This window comes from Macrotis lagotis, chromosome 7 (assembly GCF_037893015.1).
Source record: "Macrotis lagotis isolate mMagLag1 chromosome 7, bilby.v1.9.chrom.fasta, whole genome shotgun sequence".
In the NCBI taxonomy this organism is placed as follows: Eukaryota; Metazoa; Chordata; class Mammalia; order Peramelemorphia; family Peramelidae; genus Macrotis; species Macrotis lagotis.
The window spans coordinates 210,614,253-210,634,817 of record NC_133664.1 but is presented as its reverse complement, the minus strand read 5'-3'; the positions used below and the strand labels follow the sequence as shown (position 1 = coordinate 210,634,817).

Here is a 20,565-nt window from a genome sequence, read left to right as displayed (position 1 = left end):
AAGTGATTTCATCTCTCAAAAGACATATATTCTAATGGGGGAAATAACTAGGTAGTAGATATAAAATATATAAAGAAAAGGGAGGATGGTCCATCAGAATCTAGAGATATCAGGAAAGGTCTCTGGCAAAAGGTCAGTTGAATCTTGAAGGATGATAAGGAAACTATGAGTTGTAAGTAAGGATCAGAGCATTCCAGACATAGGGAACAGTCAGTGTTCCACAGGCACAGATGGAGAAGGAGTAAAAGAAAGATGGTGTAGCTAGATCCCAGAGTACATAGAAGACTGCTAAAGCAGGAAGAGATCGAAAGAGGCCAAAAAAATTACTCCTAGGGGGCCACTGTAGCTTATTGAGCAGGGAACTGACATTGTCAGACTCAAGAAAAATTGCCTTGGCAGCTGAATTGAGGATGGACTGTAATAAGGAGGGCTATTGTACTAAATGTTGAGAAAATGAATTAGAATCATGGCTTGTCTGACTAGAAAAAAGGGGACATATGAGAGAGAAGTTGCAGGGGAAAAATACAATACTGGGCTGAGTGAAAAAAGTCAAGTGAAGATGGGAACTCCATTCCCCAACTTCCCCCCTTCCCCATAATAAGAAAAGGTAAAAAAGAAAAGCAGGATGGAAAAGAAAGATAATGACTTCTTTTAAATATGATGAATTTGAATCATCTACAGGACCCCCAGTTGAAAATGTCTAATAAGGGGCAGTTAGGTGGCACACTGGAGTCAGCCTCAGACACTTAATAATTGCCTAGTTGTGTGACCTTGGGCAAGTCATTTAACTCCATTTCCTTAAATAAATAAAATTTATAAAGATGTCTAATAAGCAGTTGGTAATGTGGAACTGGAACACCAAGAAAGAGGCTTGGGCTGCATATATAAATCTGGAGATAACTGAGGAGATCACTAAATAAGAAAAAATGAGAAGGGAATAACAATGGTTAAGAGTATGATAGTTTCTGCATCAGGAAAATCAGGAAAAAAACCAAAAATCTCAAAAGGAGAACATGTTCAGGGAAGAAACAGATCTAAAATATCAAATATTGAAGAGAAATCAAGACAGATTTGGAAGTTAACAGTAACAGTAACACTGTTACCTGTTGAAATGGCAATTCCAGTTGAATGCTGAGGTCATAAACCAAACTTTAGAAGAGTGACAGGGAAAAAAACAATTCTGTTCATACAGAATCTAGATTTTGTTAAGGTTAGGCCATGAAGGGGATTAGATATACAAGGCAACTCAGAAGAAATAAAAAAAATTTTAAGGATAGGGGAGATAAGGGGAGGCTAGGTGGCACAGTGGATAGGGCACCAGCCCTGGAGTCAGGAGTACCTGAGTTCAAATCTGGCCTCAGACACTTAATTACCTAGCTGTGTGGCCTTGGGCAAGCCACTTAACCCCATTTGCTTTGCAAAACCCTAAAAAAAAAAAAAAGGTAGGGGAGATGCAGAAATGTTTGGAGGTATCAGGGAATAAGTCAAAATAATGAATGAAGATTTTTGTTGTTGTTGTTGCTGTTGTTTTGTTGTTTCAGTTGTGTCCAACTTTCTTTTGGAGGGATATTCTTGGCAGAGATACTAGAACAGTTTGTCATTCTCTTCTTCAGATCATTTTACAAATAAATAAAATGAAGAAACTGTGAAGTGACTTGCCCAGAGTAACACAGCTAGTTAAGTGTCTGAGGCCAGATTTATACTTGGATTTTCCTGACTTCAGGCCCAGAACTCATCAACTAGATGTCCTAGATAAAAGGTGGTAGGAGCAATGTGCTGAAGAGGTTGAGGGAATGCCAAAAGACTTCACACTTGATCCTAGAATAGGGAACACTGAAGTTCTAAGTGGGGGTGGGGAGAACCATGGTTAGACCCATATTTCTGAAAAACTTAACTAAGTGGAGGATAGAGTGGTGTGGGAAAAAACTGGAGTCAAGGAGGCTATAGTTAAAAGACTATTGCAGAAGTCCAGATGAAGCGATAAGGATATGACCTTTGGATTGTGGACATTTGACTGGAAAGTAAGAATATGGAAGATATGCTGTAGAGAAAAAAAAACCCACTAGACTTGACAGGTGATTAAAAAAAAGAGTTAAAGAAAAGAGAAGTTGAGAACCTGAGTGACAGAGAATGGTAGCTTCTATGACAGTAATAGAATTGGGAAGGCAGAGTTTGAAAGTATTATGGGATATCCAGTTAAAATATCCAAAAGATATAAGATGAAAACTAGAGCTGAACAAGTTGACCTTCTAAATTCATGGATGCTGATAAGATAAACAAGTGATCAGAGGGGAAAAAAGAAAAGGCCCAAGAAAAGTCTAGTGAGAACAACATGATAAAAGCACTGGCACAAAAAAATTAAAATGGAATATTCAGAGGGTTGTATGTAAACCACAATGGCAAAGACTATGGAGAAGTTAAGAAATATAAAGTCTAAGAAAAATGTCTTATTAGATTGTCCTTAGCAGCAGCTCAAAAGCAGAATATATTCTTTGTATCTTTTCTTTTCCTCAGCAGCAGGTGGCAGCAGAGAGCACTCAAACTCTGAATGGTCAAGCAAGTTACAATTCTCTCTGAAACATCTTTGCGCCATAATCTTTTTAGTACCAATCTCTTATCTCCTTCCTAATCTTCTTAGTTAGTCTTATGTCAAAGACTTTATCTTTGTTTATGGTTACCAACCAAATTCCATCTTTTGTCCAATCACATAAATTAGATCTATTCAATAATTTATAGAACAATTCTGATGTTCATATTTCCCCAATTTTTTAAATTAAAAAATTTCCAATTCTTTAAATGTAAAGTAGGTCATGTTCTCTATTCCTACAAACTTCCTTTTAGAAACTATGCCCCAAACAACAAGTGAATTATCAAGACAGACTTAACTCATCAACTGCTCATCTCAGAAGGAGACTAATGGACTATCAAGACTCACCCTCTTAGATTAAAGAAAGACTTGATTAACTGAAATCAGGGTGGCTAAGTGGAGCAGTGGAGTTCAAATCCAAGCTGAGATACTTACCTGTGTAATCCTGGGAAAGTCACTGATTGCCTCCAAAAATTAAAAAAATACAATGATAGGAGAGTAGAGATGATGTATAATGCCCCTTTCAATTCTAAATTAAAGAAGAAAACATCTTTGAGCCTAGTGTTTCATATAGCTAAGGAAAGAAAATTCTTTCAGAACTATGGTTGGGGGAAAAAATTCTTAAAGAATAGAGGTAACCACAAAAGATAAACAACATTTTCAATTACATACATTTAAAAAATCTTTTGCATGAACAAAGTCAAAGAAGATGAAATATGATATGAAGCTAAGGCTTGGGGCGGGGCTATGTTAGCATCAAGTAGCTCCTATTTGGCATAAACATAAGACAGTCAAAAACATAGTCAAATAACAATTTTCAAAAGGTGAAAAAAGGTCCTCCAAAAACTAATGAGACTGAGATGTCACTTCATATCCAAATTGGCAGAGATAATGAAAAATAACCATAATAAATACTGGAAGGATTATCCTAAAGACAGGTGGACTCTGTAAAGAAATACATTGATTTATTTAATGTACTGGTTCATGACTCTTTAAAAAAAATAACAAAAACAGTAAGAGTCTTTATAGAGAGAGTCCCTACTATGTTCCAGGCTATATGATAAACACTTTACAAACATAATCTCATTTGGTCCTGACAAGATCTCACAGAATTAAAGTTCTAATTGTTCTCTCTTTCCTTATACATTTCCTATTACAAATCTGTAAACTTATACAAAACAAAACTCCCTATTACTCATGTTTTATCTCCTCCCCCCTACACACACACACACACACACACACACACACACAAACACACTCAAATAAGGGGGAAAAATAAGCTTCAATTGCACTCGAAGGTGTTTTATCCTTACTGTGGTAAGTCAGAGAGAGGATCAAAGAAAAGTCTTTCAACGATGGTTAGGTAGACTCATTAAAAAATATTTTTTTTCAAGTGAAAGAAAGTCTACTTTCTCTCCTACCAACCTCCTCTGCCAGAAAGACTGGGTTGGGGGTAAAAGGAGAAAGACAAACAAAACTTTTATAACAAATATACATAATAAAGCAAAATTAATTCCTGCATTGGCTATGACATCTGTGTGCAAGTATATACATATGCATGTGCAACATGGGTCTGTTAATTCTTCCTCAGGTGGTAGGTACCATGTTTAATCATGGAATCACAGATGGTCATAGCATTGATTAGAATTCTCAAGGTTGTTTATGATGTTATTATTCTATAATGCTTTCCTGTTTCTTTTCCCTTAAATCTACATCACTTTATAAGAAATTACCAGATTTCTCTGAAATTATTCCTTTCATCATTTATTATACGATTCCATTACCATAGTACAGAATTATTCAGACACTTCTCAACTGATGGTTTACTCCTTTAAGGTCCAATTCTTTCGCAATACAAAAAGAACTTCTAAAAATACTTCTGTACATTTGGGATCCTTTTGTTTTTATCTCTGTGAGTTTATTGTGGTATTAAGTCAGAAGGAAATACAGTTTAATCATCTTGGAAATAACTCCAATTTTTTTCCAAAATGACTAGCATAATTCACAGCTCTACCAACAATAAGTATTACCAATGACTTAAAACACGTGTCATTTTCTTCTGTAAAATTTGTTACTCTAATGATGTGAGATGGAACTTCAAAGTTCTTTTTTAATTGGTCTTTCTCTATTAAAGCATTTTTTCATATGACTTGGATTTTGTCCTTGAAAACTCCATTTTTACCACAGACTTAAAAAAATCAACTAAACACATCATATGAATGTGGATATTTTATCAGTACCTCATATTCCACATGTCTAAGACAAAAATCTCTCTGCTAAATTATCCCAATTGTCAAATTTCTATAAATAGTACAACCAGGTTCCACATAAATAGGCTCATAAACAGAGCCGCTGTTTTACTCTTTCCTGTGAAACGTCCAAATCCAATTGTTTTTTGATTCTTTTATCATCAATTTATACCCTCTCCTCACTCCTTACTATTTCCACTGTGACCACTCTAATTCAGGGCCACAATAACTGTTCTTTTTATTTTGTTCAAATAAAAGTTAAATTTTTTTCTAACAAATCTAATAAATCCCAACATGACATTGATAAAATCATTTACAATTTTCACATAACATTAAAATATTATTTGATGTAGTCTTTGGCATTATGTTATTCTTCCATCCACTCCACAGAATGATGCTCAATGTACAGTTTTTTACCAAATCTTTCTATAACCTCTAATTTTCAAGAACCCTTACATAAGCTGGTTCCAACCAATTTTTCAGCCTTAACTCGACTATTATTTGCATATTTGATGTTCCCATTGCCATTTCCTGTATAGGGCTCACAAGTTGGATAGAGGACAATTTCAGGAGAAATTTCTATCAAGGGATTACTTTAACTATGGTTTTCTACCCTTAAGGCTCTGTACAAATTCTGTTTTAAGCCTAGCCTCTAATACTGAAGAAGATACCCGTGGAAGATGTTTTCTAGACAGATTTAGAGAAAACGTGTGAGAGCACAAGGACAAAAATGAAATTTAGCCTCAGCTAAATAATGTTGAACTTGTTCCAGCCACTAGAGGGCCATCTTGCTATATAATTTTAGTTGCCTTGTACTTTCTTTCAATTCACAATCAAATGCAGCTGAGGTATTACTACACCAATTCTCTTCTTACTATTCTAAGAAATTAAAATTCAACTGAGAGCAAACAAATCTCTAAATCCAAGTTTTTGTATTTCAAAAGTATTTATATAATACTTTATATAATATATTATATATATTTCTATAATGTGATTACTATGGGTGGTAAAAATGGATAGGTTGCCAGGTCTGGAATCAAGAAGAACTGAGTGGAAAAAAAAAAAAAATCAAGCCTCATAAAATAGGTACCTGTGTAAATCTGGGCAAGTCACTTAACTTGGTCTGCCTCAGTTTACTCATGTATAAAAGTATCTACTTCATGAGGGTTGTCATAAGGATCAAATGAGATAATATCTGAAGATTACTTAATACAGTGCTTGGCAGTGGTGAATGTCAGCCAGAATTGAAAAGGATACTGATAAAGTATTGGGATGAATCTAACAAGCTGAAATTCAATTGAGATATATCAAAGAACATTTTTGAGGTACCTAATATGAGTTAGGCACAATATGCTACCATCCCCCATATCCTATAGTCCAGTGATACTAGCCTTCCTTATTTAAATCAGACAATTCCCAACATTATACATTTGCCACAGTAGGGCTACAAAAAAAGAAGAGAAAAGATTGTCTCTGGTCTCAAGAAGCCCACAGTCTAATGTAGAGGACTATGTACAAATTAACTACATACAAGAAAAATATTAAATAATCAAGTACAGGAAGTAGAAAAGGCTTCCTACAGAAGGTATAATTTTAGCTGGGATTTGAAGGAAACCAGGAAAACCAGATGGCAAAGATGAAAAAAGAGAGCATTCAAAGAATGGGGGGAGGCAGACTGAAAATGTGCAATGTTGGGAATTGTCTGATTTAAATAATAACACAGGAAGGCTAGTATCACTGGACTACAGGATATGGGGATGGTGAAAGGTGAAAGGTGAAAAAGTAATAGTGAAAAAATGATGAAAAGTGAGTGGAGGATTAATTATGAAGAATTTTCAATGTCAAACAGAATACTATATTTGATCCTAGAGATAAGAAAGTCAATGAAGTTTATTGAGTATAAGGATATACCCATGCTTTAGGAAAAACACTGATAACTTGAATGGAAGATAGACTGGAATGGGAAGAAACTTAAGGCAGGGGGACCAATTATTAAGCTATTCTAATAGTCTAGCTATCAGAAGATATGAGAGTGTATACAGAGTGCTGGAATTCTCGAGAGACAGAAGGAAGTATATGCAAAAGCTGTTATAAATGTGAAATTGATAGGCTTTCTCAATGAATTGAATATAAAGAATGAAATGACACCCAGGTTATACTTCTCAGAGAACCAAGGAAGTAAGATCATGATGCCCATGACAGTAATGGGGAAATCTGGAGAGAAGAGGAGGGGAAGATTTAGTGGAAAAATAACGAGTTCGGTATTGACTGTGAAGAGTTTAAAGTATCTACAGGACATCCAGTTTGAGATGTCTGGAGGTCAGGAGAGGTTTGGGCTGGACAAATAAATCTGAGACTATTTACATAAAGATATCATGGGAACAGATGAGATCACCAAAGGAAATTGTAGAAGCAGAAGATGGTCCAGGACATCACAGTTAGTGGGCATGACCTAGGTGAAAATCCAACAAAGGAGACTGAGGAGGAAGGATCAGATAGGTAAGAGAAGAACCAGGATTCAGAGGTATCACAGAAAACTAGAGAGAAGAGATATCTAGAAGATAATCAAGTGTGTCAAAATCTACAGAGAAGACTTCCAGCCCAGATGGTGGCGAGAAGGCAGGCACTGTGCTAAGGTCTCCTGATCTTCCCTGATTTATAATATGAAACAAATTTCTTAATGGAAATCTGATTGACAAAACCCAAAAAGAGAATCTAAGAGAAAAACACCTACCTCAAGTTCTGTCTTCAGGGATCCTGGGTGAACCCGGGAACAGAGGACAGCGAGTGGGGAAAGGGTAAGAACTGGACTAACTTAAGATCAGCTCCACAACTAGGGAGCAGAGGTACTGGCTGTGGGACTGACCTGTGGGACTTAGCAGAAGGGCTGAAGGGTAAGTTCCAGCCTCAAAGTACCACCTACTGATCAGGTGGAGTTATTACATTCAGTGAGCAAAGCCTCTAGAACTCCCTACTTGCAGGCCCCCATAGAGTTACTAAACCCAGTGAGTAAAGCTTTTAGGGATCCCAGTACCAAACCTCTGTAAACCAACCCCTCCCGCAACACAGGATCTTAGGAAAATGAAGAAAGGCCAGCAGAAAAGAGGTCCATAGAAAAATTCCAAAAAGACCCTAACCCAGAGAGACATAGAACCTCTGAAGAGAAAATTATTTGGTCTCCAGCACAGAAAGACTTCCTTGAAGAAATCAGTAAAGAGCTTAAAAATCAATTGAAAAACTTGGGGAAAGAAACCCAAGAGAAGGTTAACACTTTGCAACAAGAAAACAAATCCTTGGAAAATACAATTGGACAAATGCAAAGAAAATAATTCTCTCAAAACCTCAATTGGTCAAATGGAAAACTGTGGTATATGTATGTGATATTGTTCAATTAGAAACCAGAAGGGATGGGAATTCAAGGAAGCCTGGAAGTATCTGCATGATGTGATGCTGAGCGAGATGAGCAGAACCAGAAGAACATTATACACCCTAACAGCAACATGGAGTGATGATCAACCTTAATGGATTTGCTCATAACAACAGGGCAGCAATCAGGCACAATTTTGGGATATCTGTGACAGAGAATGCCATCTGTATCCTGATAAAGAATTGTGGAGTTTGAACAGAGACCAAAGAGTATTACCTTTAATTTTTTTAAAAAAAAAAAGTTATCTTATTATGTAGTTCTGCTATATCTCATATTTCATGTCTCTTCCTTAAGGATATGATTTCTCTCTAATCACAATTCAACTTGGATCAATGCATAGCATGGAAAAATGTAAAGACTAACAATCTGCCTTCTGGGGGGGCCTCAAGATTGGGGGGAAAATTGTAAAATTGAAAATATATAAAATCTTTCAAAAGAAGAAAAAATCTACAGAGAAGGCAATAAGGATGAGATCATTATTGGGGATAGGTGAACAGTGGATAGGTGAACAGTGGACAGAGCACTGGCCCTCAAGTCAGGAAGACCCAAGTTCAAATCTGCACTCAGACACTTAATAATTACCTAGCGGTGTTACCTTGGTCAAGTCATTAACTCCACTTCCTTGTAAAATTAAAAAAAGCAGCAATTTACCAATTAAGATTTTGTCAATAACTTTGAAAAAGAAATCACTTTCTTTAAGGAATGAAGTTAGAAGCAGACACTTAAAAGGGAGAGGAAAGGAACTGGAGACAGCTATTACAGAAACCTTCTTAAGGAGGTTTGCCAAAAAAGGGAGAAAGAAACAGCATGATAGCTAGTTGGCAACAAAGTCTTTGAGGATAAGGGAGACAAGGACATGTTTGTAACAACATGGAAGTAACCAGTAGAGCTGGAGATATTAAAGTGAGAAAGGGGGAAATTTCCTAGAGAAGATAGGGTAGAATAGATTCAATTCATATCAGTGGTATAATAATGGGCAAGAGACTCAAGAATAAAGGAGCATATAGCATTGAACTGTCTTGTTAAGGAGTAAATATGAAGAAGGGAGGAGGGTGTAGTCTGTGCAAGGGAATGATCTCAGAAAGGACTAAGGGACTGGAAGTCATAGTGCATGAAGAAGAGACACTGCAGTGGAAAGACAGAGGAGGAAAGGTGTGACCAGATAAGGGAATTTCAGACTTTATTTGACGTGAGAGACATGCATAGAAGGGGTTCTGAAAAAAAAAATCCAGAAGTTTTGGTGAACTGTAAGCTCAACATGAATAATGTTGATATGGAAGACAAAATAACTAATGTGATCCTAGGTTTCAGTGATGGACTTGACTTTCAAGAACAGAGAAGTGATAATACTACGTACTCTGACCTTTTCAGATATCCTTATGTGGAGTCCTTTATTCAGTCGTGGGCAACAAATCCCTCAGACAAAGAATAGAACTCGGGGAGATTGATGAATTTACAAGAAATCAGGACTCAATAATTCAAAAACAAAAAAATGAAAACTTAGAAGAAAATGTGAAACATCTCATTGAAAAAACAACTGATATGGAAAACAGATTTAGGAAAGCTAATTTAAAAATTATTGGAATGGGGGGTGGAACCAAGAAGACGACATGAAGGGATCGAGTCTTAGGAGCGCTCTGATAAAAACTCATGAACTAAGGACTCTAACTAAACTTTCGAGAGACAGAACCCACAAATGGACCCAGTGAGGCAGTTCTCCTACTCAAGGTAACCTTGAAAAGAGCAGAAAGGCTCTGCTCCCCGGGGCAGAGGGGCGGCCCACCAGAGGGGTAGCCCGCCAGAGCCAAAGAACTTCAGCCTCCCGGAGGCAGCATCAGGGCGCTGGGAGCCTGAGCTCACAGCAGCAGGGGAGTCTCCTGAGCTGCACCCTGCGGAGCACCAGCACAAAAAGTGGGGGAACAGCGGGGGACCTCTGCCAGAAAAAGCACATGGAGCCCAGCCCTCAGGGAACACAGCAAGTAGCATCTTCTTTCCGAAGCCCTGATCCAGGAAACAGAAGCAGGTGGAGCCTGTAAGCAGGAGCCCCAGGGCATGAGCCCATTGAGTTGAGGGAGGGGAGTGAAGAGAGACTGCAGAGCTCTGTCCTCTGCCCCTGGAACAGGACTCTGGGGCTCTGACCACATTCAGATCCTGATCGCAGTCTAGGCCCCCTCATAGAACAGCAGTGCCCCCCCCACCTCAGCCGTGTGGCAGAGGGGGGCGCTTATGGTCATTCACAGACCAGGAGGGAGGACAGAACCTCACACACTGAGACCCTTGTGGGAGTGTCCCAAAAGCTCAGGAAGCACCCCCCAAAAACAGGCTTAGGCTGGGAAAATGAAGAAACAAAGAAACAAGAGGAAGACCATTGGGAAATATTTTGCAAATGAGCCCAAGAAGGATCAAAATACTCAGTCTGAAGATGAGGAAGCACAAGCTCCTGCATCTAAAGACTCCAAGAAAAAACAGAAATTAGGCTCAGGCTATGATAGAGCTCAAAAAAGACTTTGAAGATCAAATGAGGGAGTTAGAAGAAAAACTGAGAAAAGAAAGGAGATGCAGGAAAAATATGAAAATGAAGTCAGCAGCTTAGTCAAGGAAATCCAAAAAAAAAATGCTGAAGAAAATAGCATGCTAAAAACCAGCTTAGGTCAAATGGATAAAACAGTTCAAAAAGTTATTGAGGAGAAGAATGCTTTAAAAAGCAAAATTGGCCAGATGGAAAAAGAGTTAAGAAAACTCTCTGAGGAGAATAAATCCTTCAGACAAAGAATAGAATTCAGGGAAATTGATGAATTTACCAGAAATCAGGAATCAATACTTCAAAACCAAAAAAATGAAAACTTAAAAGAAAATGTGAAATATCTCATTGAAAAAACAACTGACATGGAAAACAGACTTAGGAAAGATAATTTGAAAATTATTGGAATACCTGAAAGTAATGATCAGGAAAAGAGCCTTGACATCATTTTCAAAGAATTACTACAGGAAAATTGCCCTGATATTCTAGAAGCAGAGGGCAAAATAGAAATGGAGAGAATCCACTGAACCCCCCCAAGAAAGAGATCCCAAAAAAACCAACCCCCCAGGAATATTATAGCCAAATTCCAGAACTCCCAAGTCAAAGAGAAAATATTACAAGCAGCCAGAAGGACACAGTTCAAATATCGTGGAGCTGCAGTCAGGATCACACAGGACTTAGCAGCAGCTACATTGGAAGCTCATAGGGCTTGGAATACAATATACTGGAAGGCAAAAGAGCTTAGAATGCAGCCAAGAATGAACTACCCAGCAAGGCTGAATGTCCTCTTCCAGGGGAAAAAGATGGACTTTCAATGAACCAGGGGAATTTCAAAGGTTCCTTTTGGAATGGGCAGAGCTGAACAGAAGGTTTGATCTTCAGATACAGGATGTAGGTGAAGCATGGAGATTGGAGGAGAGGGGGGAAATATGAGGGACTTAATGAGGATGAACTGCATGTATAGAAAAATGATACTGATAATATTCATATGAACCATCTCAGTTAATAGAGCAGGTAGAGGGAGCTTTTATAGTTGAAGCACAGGAGAAAGCTGAATTCGAAGATAAAATATGGTGTAAAAATAGAGTCAATAAGAAAAAAAGGGAAATGGAATGGGAGAAAGAAAAAGGAGAGGGGGAACAGTCCAAGCTATTTCACATAATGAGATTTTTTTTTTATTACAATGAGCTATTGCCAATGATATGGAAGGGGGGAGGCAAGGGGGGAATGAGGGAACTTTTGCTCTCATCAGAGATGGATAGGAGAGGAAACAGCAAATATACTCAATGGGGTATAGACAACTGGAGTAAGAAGGAGGGGGGAGCAGGGGGAAGGGGTGGGGATGTGAATAAAGGAGGAGAGGATGGACCATGGGAGGACAGTGGTCAGATATAACACATTTTCTTTTTTTACTTCTTGCAAGGGGCTGGGATTGGATGGCCTGCCCAGGACCATAGGGCCAGGTGGATTCTGGGCCTAAGGGGTGGTATGGGGGCTCAGGGCCTCTTGGCCCCAAGACCAGGGATCTGTCTGCTGTGCCACTCAGCAACCCTACAGCAGAGTCAGAGTGAAAGGAGAGAGAAAATATAGTACATGGTAGTGGAGAAATACAAAAGGAGGGAGTTGTGATCAGCAATGGCAATGTTGGAAAAATATGGAATTAACTTTTGTGATGGACTTATCATAAAGAATGTGATCCACTCACGACAGAGTTGATGGTGTTGGAACAAAGACTGAAACACATTTTTTGTTATTATTATTTGGGGGAAGGTGCAGGGCAAATGGGGCTGGGTGGCCTGCCTGGGGCCACATAGCAGGGTGATCATTGGCTGTCTGGGGCCGGATTCGGACCAATTGGCTCAAGGGCCAATGCTCTGTCTGCCACCCAGCCACCCCTACTATTATTACTATTTTATTTTATTTTGGGTCTTTTTTTTCTTTCTTCTTCTTTTTGGTTTTTGCAGGGCAGTGGGGATCGGGTGGCTTGCATGTCACACAGCTGGGTGATGGTTGGCTTTACGATGCTGGATATGGGCTCGGGTGCTCGTGGCTCCAGGGCTGGTGCTTCATCCATTGCACCACCTGGCCATACCTACAATTATTACTATTATTTTTTTTATTTTAATTTTTTTTCTCCCCCTTTACTTTTTTGCCCAAGCAAGTCTATCTATATTCATGGGGGGAGGGGTATTTTGTTTACTTGTAAACAAGTATATTTTATAATGTAAAGAAAAACATTTGTACAAAATGAGAATAAAAAATAAATTAAAAAATAAATTAAAAAATAAAAAAAAAATATTGGAATACCTGAAAGTCATGATCAGGAAAAGAGCCTTGACATCATTTTCAAAGAATTACTACAGGAAAATTGCCCTGATATCCTAGAAGCAAAGAGCAAGATAGAAATGGAGAGAATCCACCGATGTCCCCAAGAGATTCCCAAAAAACCAACCCCTAGGAATATTATAGCCAAGTTCCAGAACTCCCAAGTCAAAGAGAAAACATTACAAGAAGCCAGAAGGACACAATTCAAATATCGTGGAGCTGCAATCAGGATCACACAGGATTTAGCAGCAACTACATTAAAAGCTCATAGGGCTTGGAAAATAATATTCCAGAAAGCAAACTAGCTTAGAATGTAACCGAGCATCAACTACCCAGCAAAACTGAATGTCCTCTTCCAGGGAAAAAGATGGACCTTCAATGAAGCAGGGGAATTTAAAATGTTTCTGTTGAAATGGCCAGAGCTGAACAGAAGGTTTGATCTTCAAATACAGGACGCAGGTGAAGCATAGACAGGGAGGAGAAGAGAAAAATATGAGGGACTTAATGATGATGAACTACATGTATTCCTGCATAGAAAAATGATACTGAAAATACTCATATGAACCTTCTCAGGTAGAAGGAGCTTTTATGGATGAAGCACAGGAGAGAGCTGATATATTGTGGTGTAAACATGGAGTCAATAGATAAAAGGGAAATGTAATGGGAGAAAGAAAAAGGAGAGGAGGAATAGGCTAAACTATTTCATATAATGAGATTTTTCTTTATTACAATGAGCTACTGCAATGATATGGAAGGGGGGAAGGCGAGGAGGAATGAGGGAATCTTTGCTCTTATCAGAGGTGGCTAGGAGAGAAAACAGCATATATACTCAATGGGGTATAGACATCTAGAGTAAGAAGGAGAGAAGGGGGACAGGGCGAAGGGGGGGAATGTGAGTGATGGAGGAGAGGATGGGCCATGGGGGAAGAGTGGTCAGATATAACATTTTCCTTTTTACTTCTTGCAAGGGGCTGGGATTGGATGGCCTGTCCAGGACCATAGGGTTGAGTGGATGCTGGGTAAGGGGTGGTATGTGAGTTCAGGGCCCCTTGGCCCCAGGGCTGGGGATCTGTCTGCTGTGCCACTCAACTACCCTACTGCAGAGACAGAGTGAAAGGAGAAAATATAGATCATGGTAGTAGAGAAGTATGAATGGAGGGAGTTGTGATCAGCAATGGCAACTGTGAAAAAAATATGTAAGTTAACTTTTGTGATGGACTTATCCTAAAGAACATGATCCACCTGACACAGAGCTAGTGGTGTTGGAACACAGAATGAAGCACATTTTTTATTGTTATTATTTTCTGAGGGGGTGTTGCAGGGCAAATGGGACTGGGTGACCTGCCTGGGGCCGCACAGCTGGGTGATTGCTGGGTGTCTGAGGCTGGATTTGGACCACGGTGCTCCTGGCTCAAGGGCCAGTGATCTGTCTGGCTGGGTAGCGACCCCTGCTATTATTATTATATTTTATTTTGGGTCTTTTTTTTTTGTAGGACAATGGGGTTGGGGTGGCTTGCATGAGGTCACATAGCTGGGTGATTGCTGGGTGTCTGGGGCTGGATTTGGGCTTGGGTGTTCCTGGCTCCAGGGCTGGTGCTCCGTCCACCGAGCCACCTGGCCATACCTACAATTATTATTTTTTTTAATTTAAATTTTAATTTTTCTCTCCCCTTTACTTTATCGCATATGCGGGTCTATATTTTCTTGGGGGGAGGGGGTATTATGTTTATTCTTGAACAAGAATATTTTAGTAATGTACAAAAAACCATTATTTGTACAAAATAAGAATAGATATTAGACTTACAGATTACTATCCATGGGGGGTGGGGGGAGGGAAATAAGATTTGGAAAAATTGTAAAATTCAAATAAAACCTTTAATAAATAAATAAATAAACAAACAAATAAAAGAATTTGTGGGTAAAAAAAGAAATTTTGAAATTGTTTTTAAGGAAAAAATCATAGAAAATAGGAAAGAACCACAGGATTGGTAGAAAACAGTCATAAATTTCAAAAACAAAAGAGAAATCGATAGTCTGGTAAACTTTATGACAATGAGTATGACTTTTGATTCCTAGGAATGCCCTAGAGTGAAGGTTTACTGAGCATTTAAGATCAATGGCATGCTTCACTATTTGTATCCACATTGTATACTTAGCACACTATTAATCCTTAGTTAGAGGCCATGTGGCATTGTGTACAGGGAGCAGGTCTTAGAAGCCAGGAAGACCTAGGTTCAAATCCTACTTCTAACACAAACTGGTTGTGGCATCCTGGGTCAGTCATAATTTCTTAGGGCTATAAGAAGTTTTCAGTCTATAAGACACAAGGGTAATAACCTGAATTGGTAGAAAAGTCCCCCCACCCTTTCCCAAAACTTCCTTATAGCAATGAAATCCCAGCCCTATCCTTATCCCTAGGGAATTTCTAACAGAAAGTAGTGATGACAAAGAGGCAAATGTCATCAAGGACAGGAAAAATCATACTAATTTTACTTCACTTTTTGAGAGTGAAACTAAAATGACAAATCGGGAGAATGTAATATGGTTTACTTAACATTTTAGGAAAGCACCTAATATAATTTTAGTGGAAAAGAGATAAAAATGTAGCCCATTATATGTATTTAAAACTGAATATTTAAAGACTAACATCAAATTGGCAGAAGTTCAAGGGTCAAATAAAATGTGGAACCTGAAATATTTAACGTGTTAATTTTTTGGATAAAGGTAAAACGAGCATGCTCATTAAGTCAGCAGATGATATAGCTAAATGATAAACGTAAAAATCCAAGATAACTGAATCTATTCAAACTGAATAGAGAAACACTAGTTCTACGCTTGAGTTCTAGAAAACTTATTTGATCAGTACAAGATAGGGAAATAAAGTTAGTTAGACTCTGTGTGTGTGTGTGTGTGTGTGTGTGTGTGTGTGTGTGTGTATAAAAAGACCTAGTGGGGATTGCAAACTCACTATAAAATAGCTAAAAAAATATAAAATTACAATCCTTCATTACAATGCCTAAAAATAAGATGGTGGGAGTGAGTTCTTATCCTTTCCTTCTCCAGCTCATTTTATAATTAAGAAACTAAGGCAAACAAAATTAGATGACTGGCCCCAATGTCACAAAGTTATTAAATGTTAAAGATTAGATTTTAATTCAAGAAAATGAGTCTTAAGAGGCGGCTAGGTGGCACAGTGGATAGAGCACTGGCCCTGGAGTCAGGAGTACCTGGTTTCAAATCCGGTCTCAGACACCTGATAATTACCTAGCTGTGTGGCCTTGAGCAAGCCACTTAACCCCATTTCCCTTGCAAAAAAAAAAAAAGAAAGAAAGAAAGAAGATGAGTCTTCCCAACTCCTAGCCTGTTTCACTTTTGTCTTTGTATCTGCCACAGTTAAGTGGCACACAGTGAGTGATGTTTACTTAGTATTTAGTTATTTACTGACTGATTTTGATGGATTCCTCGCCATCTCAGGCCTACAAACAGAAGCTGAATGAGCATATATCAAGTATATTATAATGGGGATTCCATGTGAGTTATGGATGTAGGCAATGAAATCCAAATACTTTTGAACTCTTATGAGTAAAATATTATGATTTGCATTATTCCTTTATGTTCTCCTACTTACGTTTTAAGGGTTCCAGATGTCATTAGTTCAGTGACCAGAACAATACATTTTTTTCCCTTTACTGTAGACTCCCAAGAATCATAGAAACGAACAATATTTGGGTGTTGAAGGCCCTTCAACATTTCAGCTTCCTCTTTAAATCTTTGCCGTTCAGACTTTGTCAATTTTCTATCCTGAAAAGTAAGTAAATAAAATGAGATTAAAATGAATTATGCTTTCAAAGCATAAAATGTAAACCATGGTGTTGAATCTTAGTAATGAAAAACCACTTCAGTTAAAAAACAATGGACCTTATCCAGAACATTTTTTCCCGAAAGACTCTATGTCTGTTAAAAAGACATTTTTCACTAAAAAGACTGAGTTTCAATTCAACTCAAATTTTTATATTAACTTTTAAGGTTTTCAAAATCAAGTTTTATAGCTTATTTTTTACCCCACATTTAGTGATCATGACCAATACTTCCCAAAAAGAGCACAGATACTTCAGTAAATTGGGAAACAATCTTTACAACTAATGATTCTGACAAAGGACTCATTTCTAAAATATACAAAGAACTGAGTCATATTTTTAAAACAAAAAGCCATTCCCCAATTGACAAATGGTCAAAGGATACGCAAAGGCAATTTGCAGATGAGGATATCAAAGCAATCCATAGCCATATGAAAAAATGCTCTAAATCATTAATTATTAGAGAAATGCAAATTAAAGCTTCTCTGAGGTACCACCTCACACCTCTCAGATTGGCCAATATGACCAGAAAGGATAATGATTATTGTTGGAAGGGTTGTGGGAAATCCGGAACAATATTACACTGTTGGTGGAGCTGTGAACTCATCCAACCATTCTGGAGAGCTATCTGGAACTACACCCAAAGGGCAACAAAAATGTGCATATCTTTTGACCCAGCAATACCACTACTTGGGTCTATATCCTGAAGAGAAGAAAAAGGGTAAAAATATTACTTGTACAAAAATATTTATAGCAGCCGTGTTTGTGGTGGCAAAGAATTAGAAATCAAGTAAATGTCCTTCAATTGGGAATTGGGGAATGGCTTAGCAAACTGTGGTATATGTACGTCATGGAACACTACTGTTCTATTAGAAACCAGGAGGGACGGGATTTCAGGGAAGCCTGGAGGGATTTGCATGAACTGATGCTGAGTGAGATGAGCAGAACCAGAAAAACACTGTATACCCTAACAGCAACATGGGAGTGATGATCAACCTTGAAGGACTCACTCATTCCATCAGTGCAACAATTGGGAGCAATTTTGGGCTGTCTGCAAAGGAGAGTGCCATCTGTATCCAGATAAGGAGCTGTGGAGTTTGAACAAAGTGCAAGGACTATTCCCTTTAATTTAGGGGAAAAAACAGGTATCTTATTGTCTGATCTTGTTACCTCTTAGACTTCTCTTCTCTTCTTTAAGGATATGATTTCTCTCTCATCACACCCAATTTAGATCAAGGTACAACATGGAAACAAAGTAAAGACTGACAAATTGCTTTCTGGGGGCGGGGGGGGGGAGAAGAGGGAAGTAAGATTGGGGGAAAATTGTAACTCAAATAATGTCTTTAATAAAATTTTAAAAAATAAAAAGAGCACAGATACTTCTTTTTCCTAAGCACCCAAAATACTTTAATCAATTTATTCTTCCCTCTACAAGCCAAAAGCATCCAAGTAAAATAAACTCATGATTATTTTTAATGTTTACAATTCAAACATTTAGTTTCTAGAGTGTAGTTACATACAAACGATATGTGAAATACATATAACATTAAAAAAATTAACCTCATCTAGGAAATCCACCTAGTTTATTACATAGAAATATTTAAAGAATCAACTAAATGGTAATTTAGGTTTTTCTTAAGATCTATGTCTAAATAATTCAATACTAGTATAGTATTATTTCCTACATTGTCAAGTCAATAAGACCTAGACCCTTAACCAGACAGCAAAGATTAAAAATAAAACAGTCCTTGTGATCAAGAAATTTATATACTATTGGGAAGAAATGTGCACAAAATAAGGACATAATAAAATATGAATGAACTGGAAACTTCAGGAATAGTAGCATGATTCTAAGGAGCCATAGAGTGGGGACTACAGTGATGAGGAGAGGGCCTGTACACAAAGATGGGAAATATAATAAGACATAATAAGTTTCTGAGCAATAAAATGTGTGAAGACATTATATTCAAACAGGAAGGTGCAGGTTGAAGTCAGATTATAAGGGTTTTTAAATGTATCAGGAAGAGTCTAGATTTAATCCTAGAGGCAACAGAGAATTACTGGAGCTTTCTAAGCAGGGAAGAGTGAGTTCCAGAGTTAGAGACGTTCTTTAGGAATGTTACTTCAAAAATTTGCATAAATGATGGATTGGGAGGGTAGAGGGGGTGGAGAGAGACTGGAGGCAAGTTAATCAATTATGAGGCTACTGTCCAGGTTAGAAGTTTTAAGAAAGACTAGAACAATGACTATATGAACAAAGAGAAAGAGATGGATATGAAAGACTGTGTGAAGACAGAATTGATATGACTTGGCAAGTGATGGGACACACTAATGAAGAAGATTTGAATATAACATAATAACACTAGTATTGTGACTCTTAAGAAAATAGAAAAAGGACAATGTCTGTGGGAGAAGTAAAGAAATTCAAAAGAGAAGATTTTGGGGGAAAGTCCTGCTTCATACAGGTTGAATTTGAGATGATCCTTCTATATTCATTTTGAAATACCTAATATGACTAGAATCCAAGAAAAGTAGAGTGGAATATAAAGATTTGGCAATAATTAAAATGAAAATTAAGCCTGTAAGAACTGAGAAGATCACCAAGAAAAGAAAGTAGAGGGTGAAGAAAAAGGAACTTAAGATAGAGCCTTGGGGTCAAGCAAACACAAAAAAAAAAATTTGGAATATAATTAGGAAAATAGAAAATAATGCTTAATAATTGAAATAATGATGATAATAATAAAAGTAATAACAAAATAATTGCAGTTGAACAAAGATCGATAGCTGAAAAAATAAAACAAAAATGCAAAAACTTGAAAAAAAAAATTCAAACATTATGTAGGACCCAGTAATCGATTTGAAAACTACAGTGAGTAATAGAAATCTTAGTTACTTTAGAAAACAATAATAAAAAGAAAGAGTGGTTAGAGAGCTCTAGAAAGGAAAAATTCCAGGTAATTTTAAGGGAAAAAAATTATCTAAAAAGCTCTTAAGGCAAAAAATTGTTCAATTTGATAATTATGGAAAAAATACTTCACTGTCAAAGATAAATAAGTCAAGTATTAAAATAAAGGATAAGCTATTTTTGGCAAAAGTTATATAAACATGCACATACAAATACAGTCAAAGGTGCAAAGAGATGAATATCAATCAGGTAACCTTTCTCAGGCATCTACTAGGTCCCAGGCAATGTCCTAAATTCAAGGAATTCAATTCTCTCTTCTTTTAAAGCCATGCCTTTCCTTTATAATTTTGTAACCATCACTATTTTTGAGGAATTGGGAAAATAGTTACATTGTGGTCAGTCTTAACTCTGCTTACTTCCCTCTAAATTATTCAAATTTTTAATCTTTCTGGGCTTTTCTATGTTTATAATGTGTTTTTCTCACAGCAAAAATGACATATACCACAATTTATTTAGCATTCCCAAATGTTTCCATTTCTATAATTTCTGCTATAAACATAGGGATAGGAAGTTCTTTACCTACCTTACTCCTTGAAGTATATGTCCAGCTAGAAATGATATCTATAAGTCAACGGATATGGTTATTTACTCATTTAACTCTATATTACTTTTTCAGAATAGTTGTACTGATTCA

The 20,565-nt window shown here is 37.4% G+C and overlaps 1 protein-coding gene across 9 annotated transcripts in view; it reads right to left on the bottom strand.

Moving 5' to 3' along the window:
- The window catches only part of WNK1 (WNK lysine deficient protein kinase 1), a 161,587-nt gene that overhangs the window by 77,324 nt on the left and 63,698 nt on the right, over nt 1–20,565 (bottom strand). For all 9 annotated transcript variants that reach the window (XM_074194710.1, XM_074194701.1, XM_074194702.1 and 6 more), the window contains exon 2: nt 16,738–16,910. In XM_074194710.1, the coding sequence (XP_074050811.1) occupies nt 16,738–16,910 (173 nt within the window). The remainder of the gene's footprint in view (nt 1–16,737; nt 16,911–20,565) is intronic.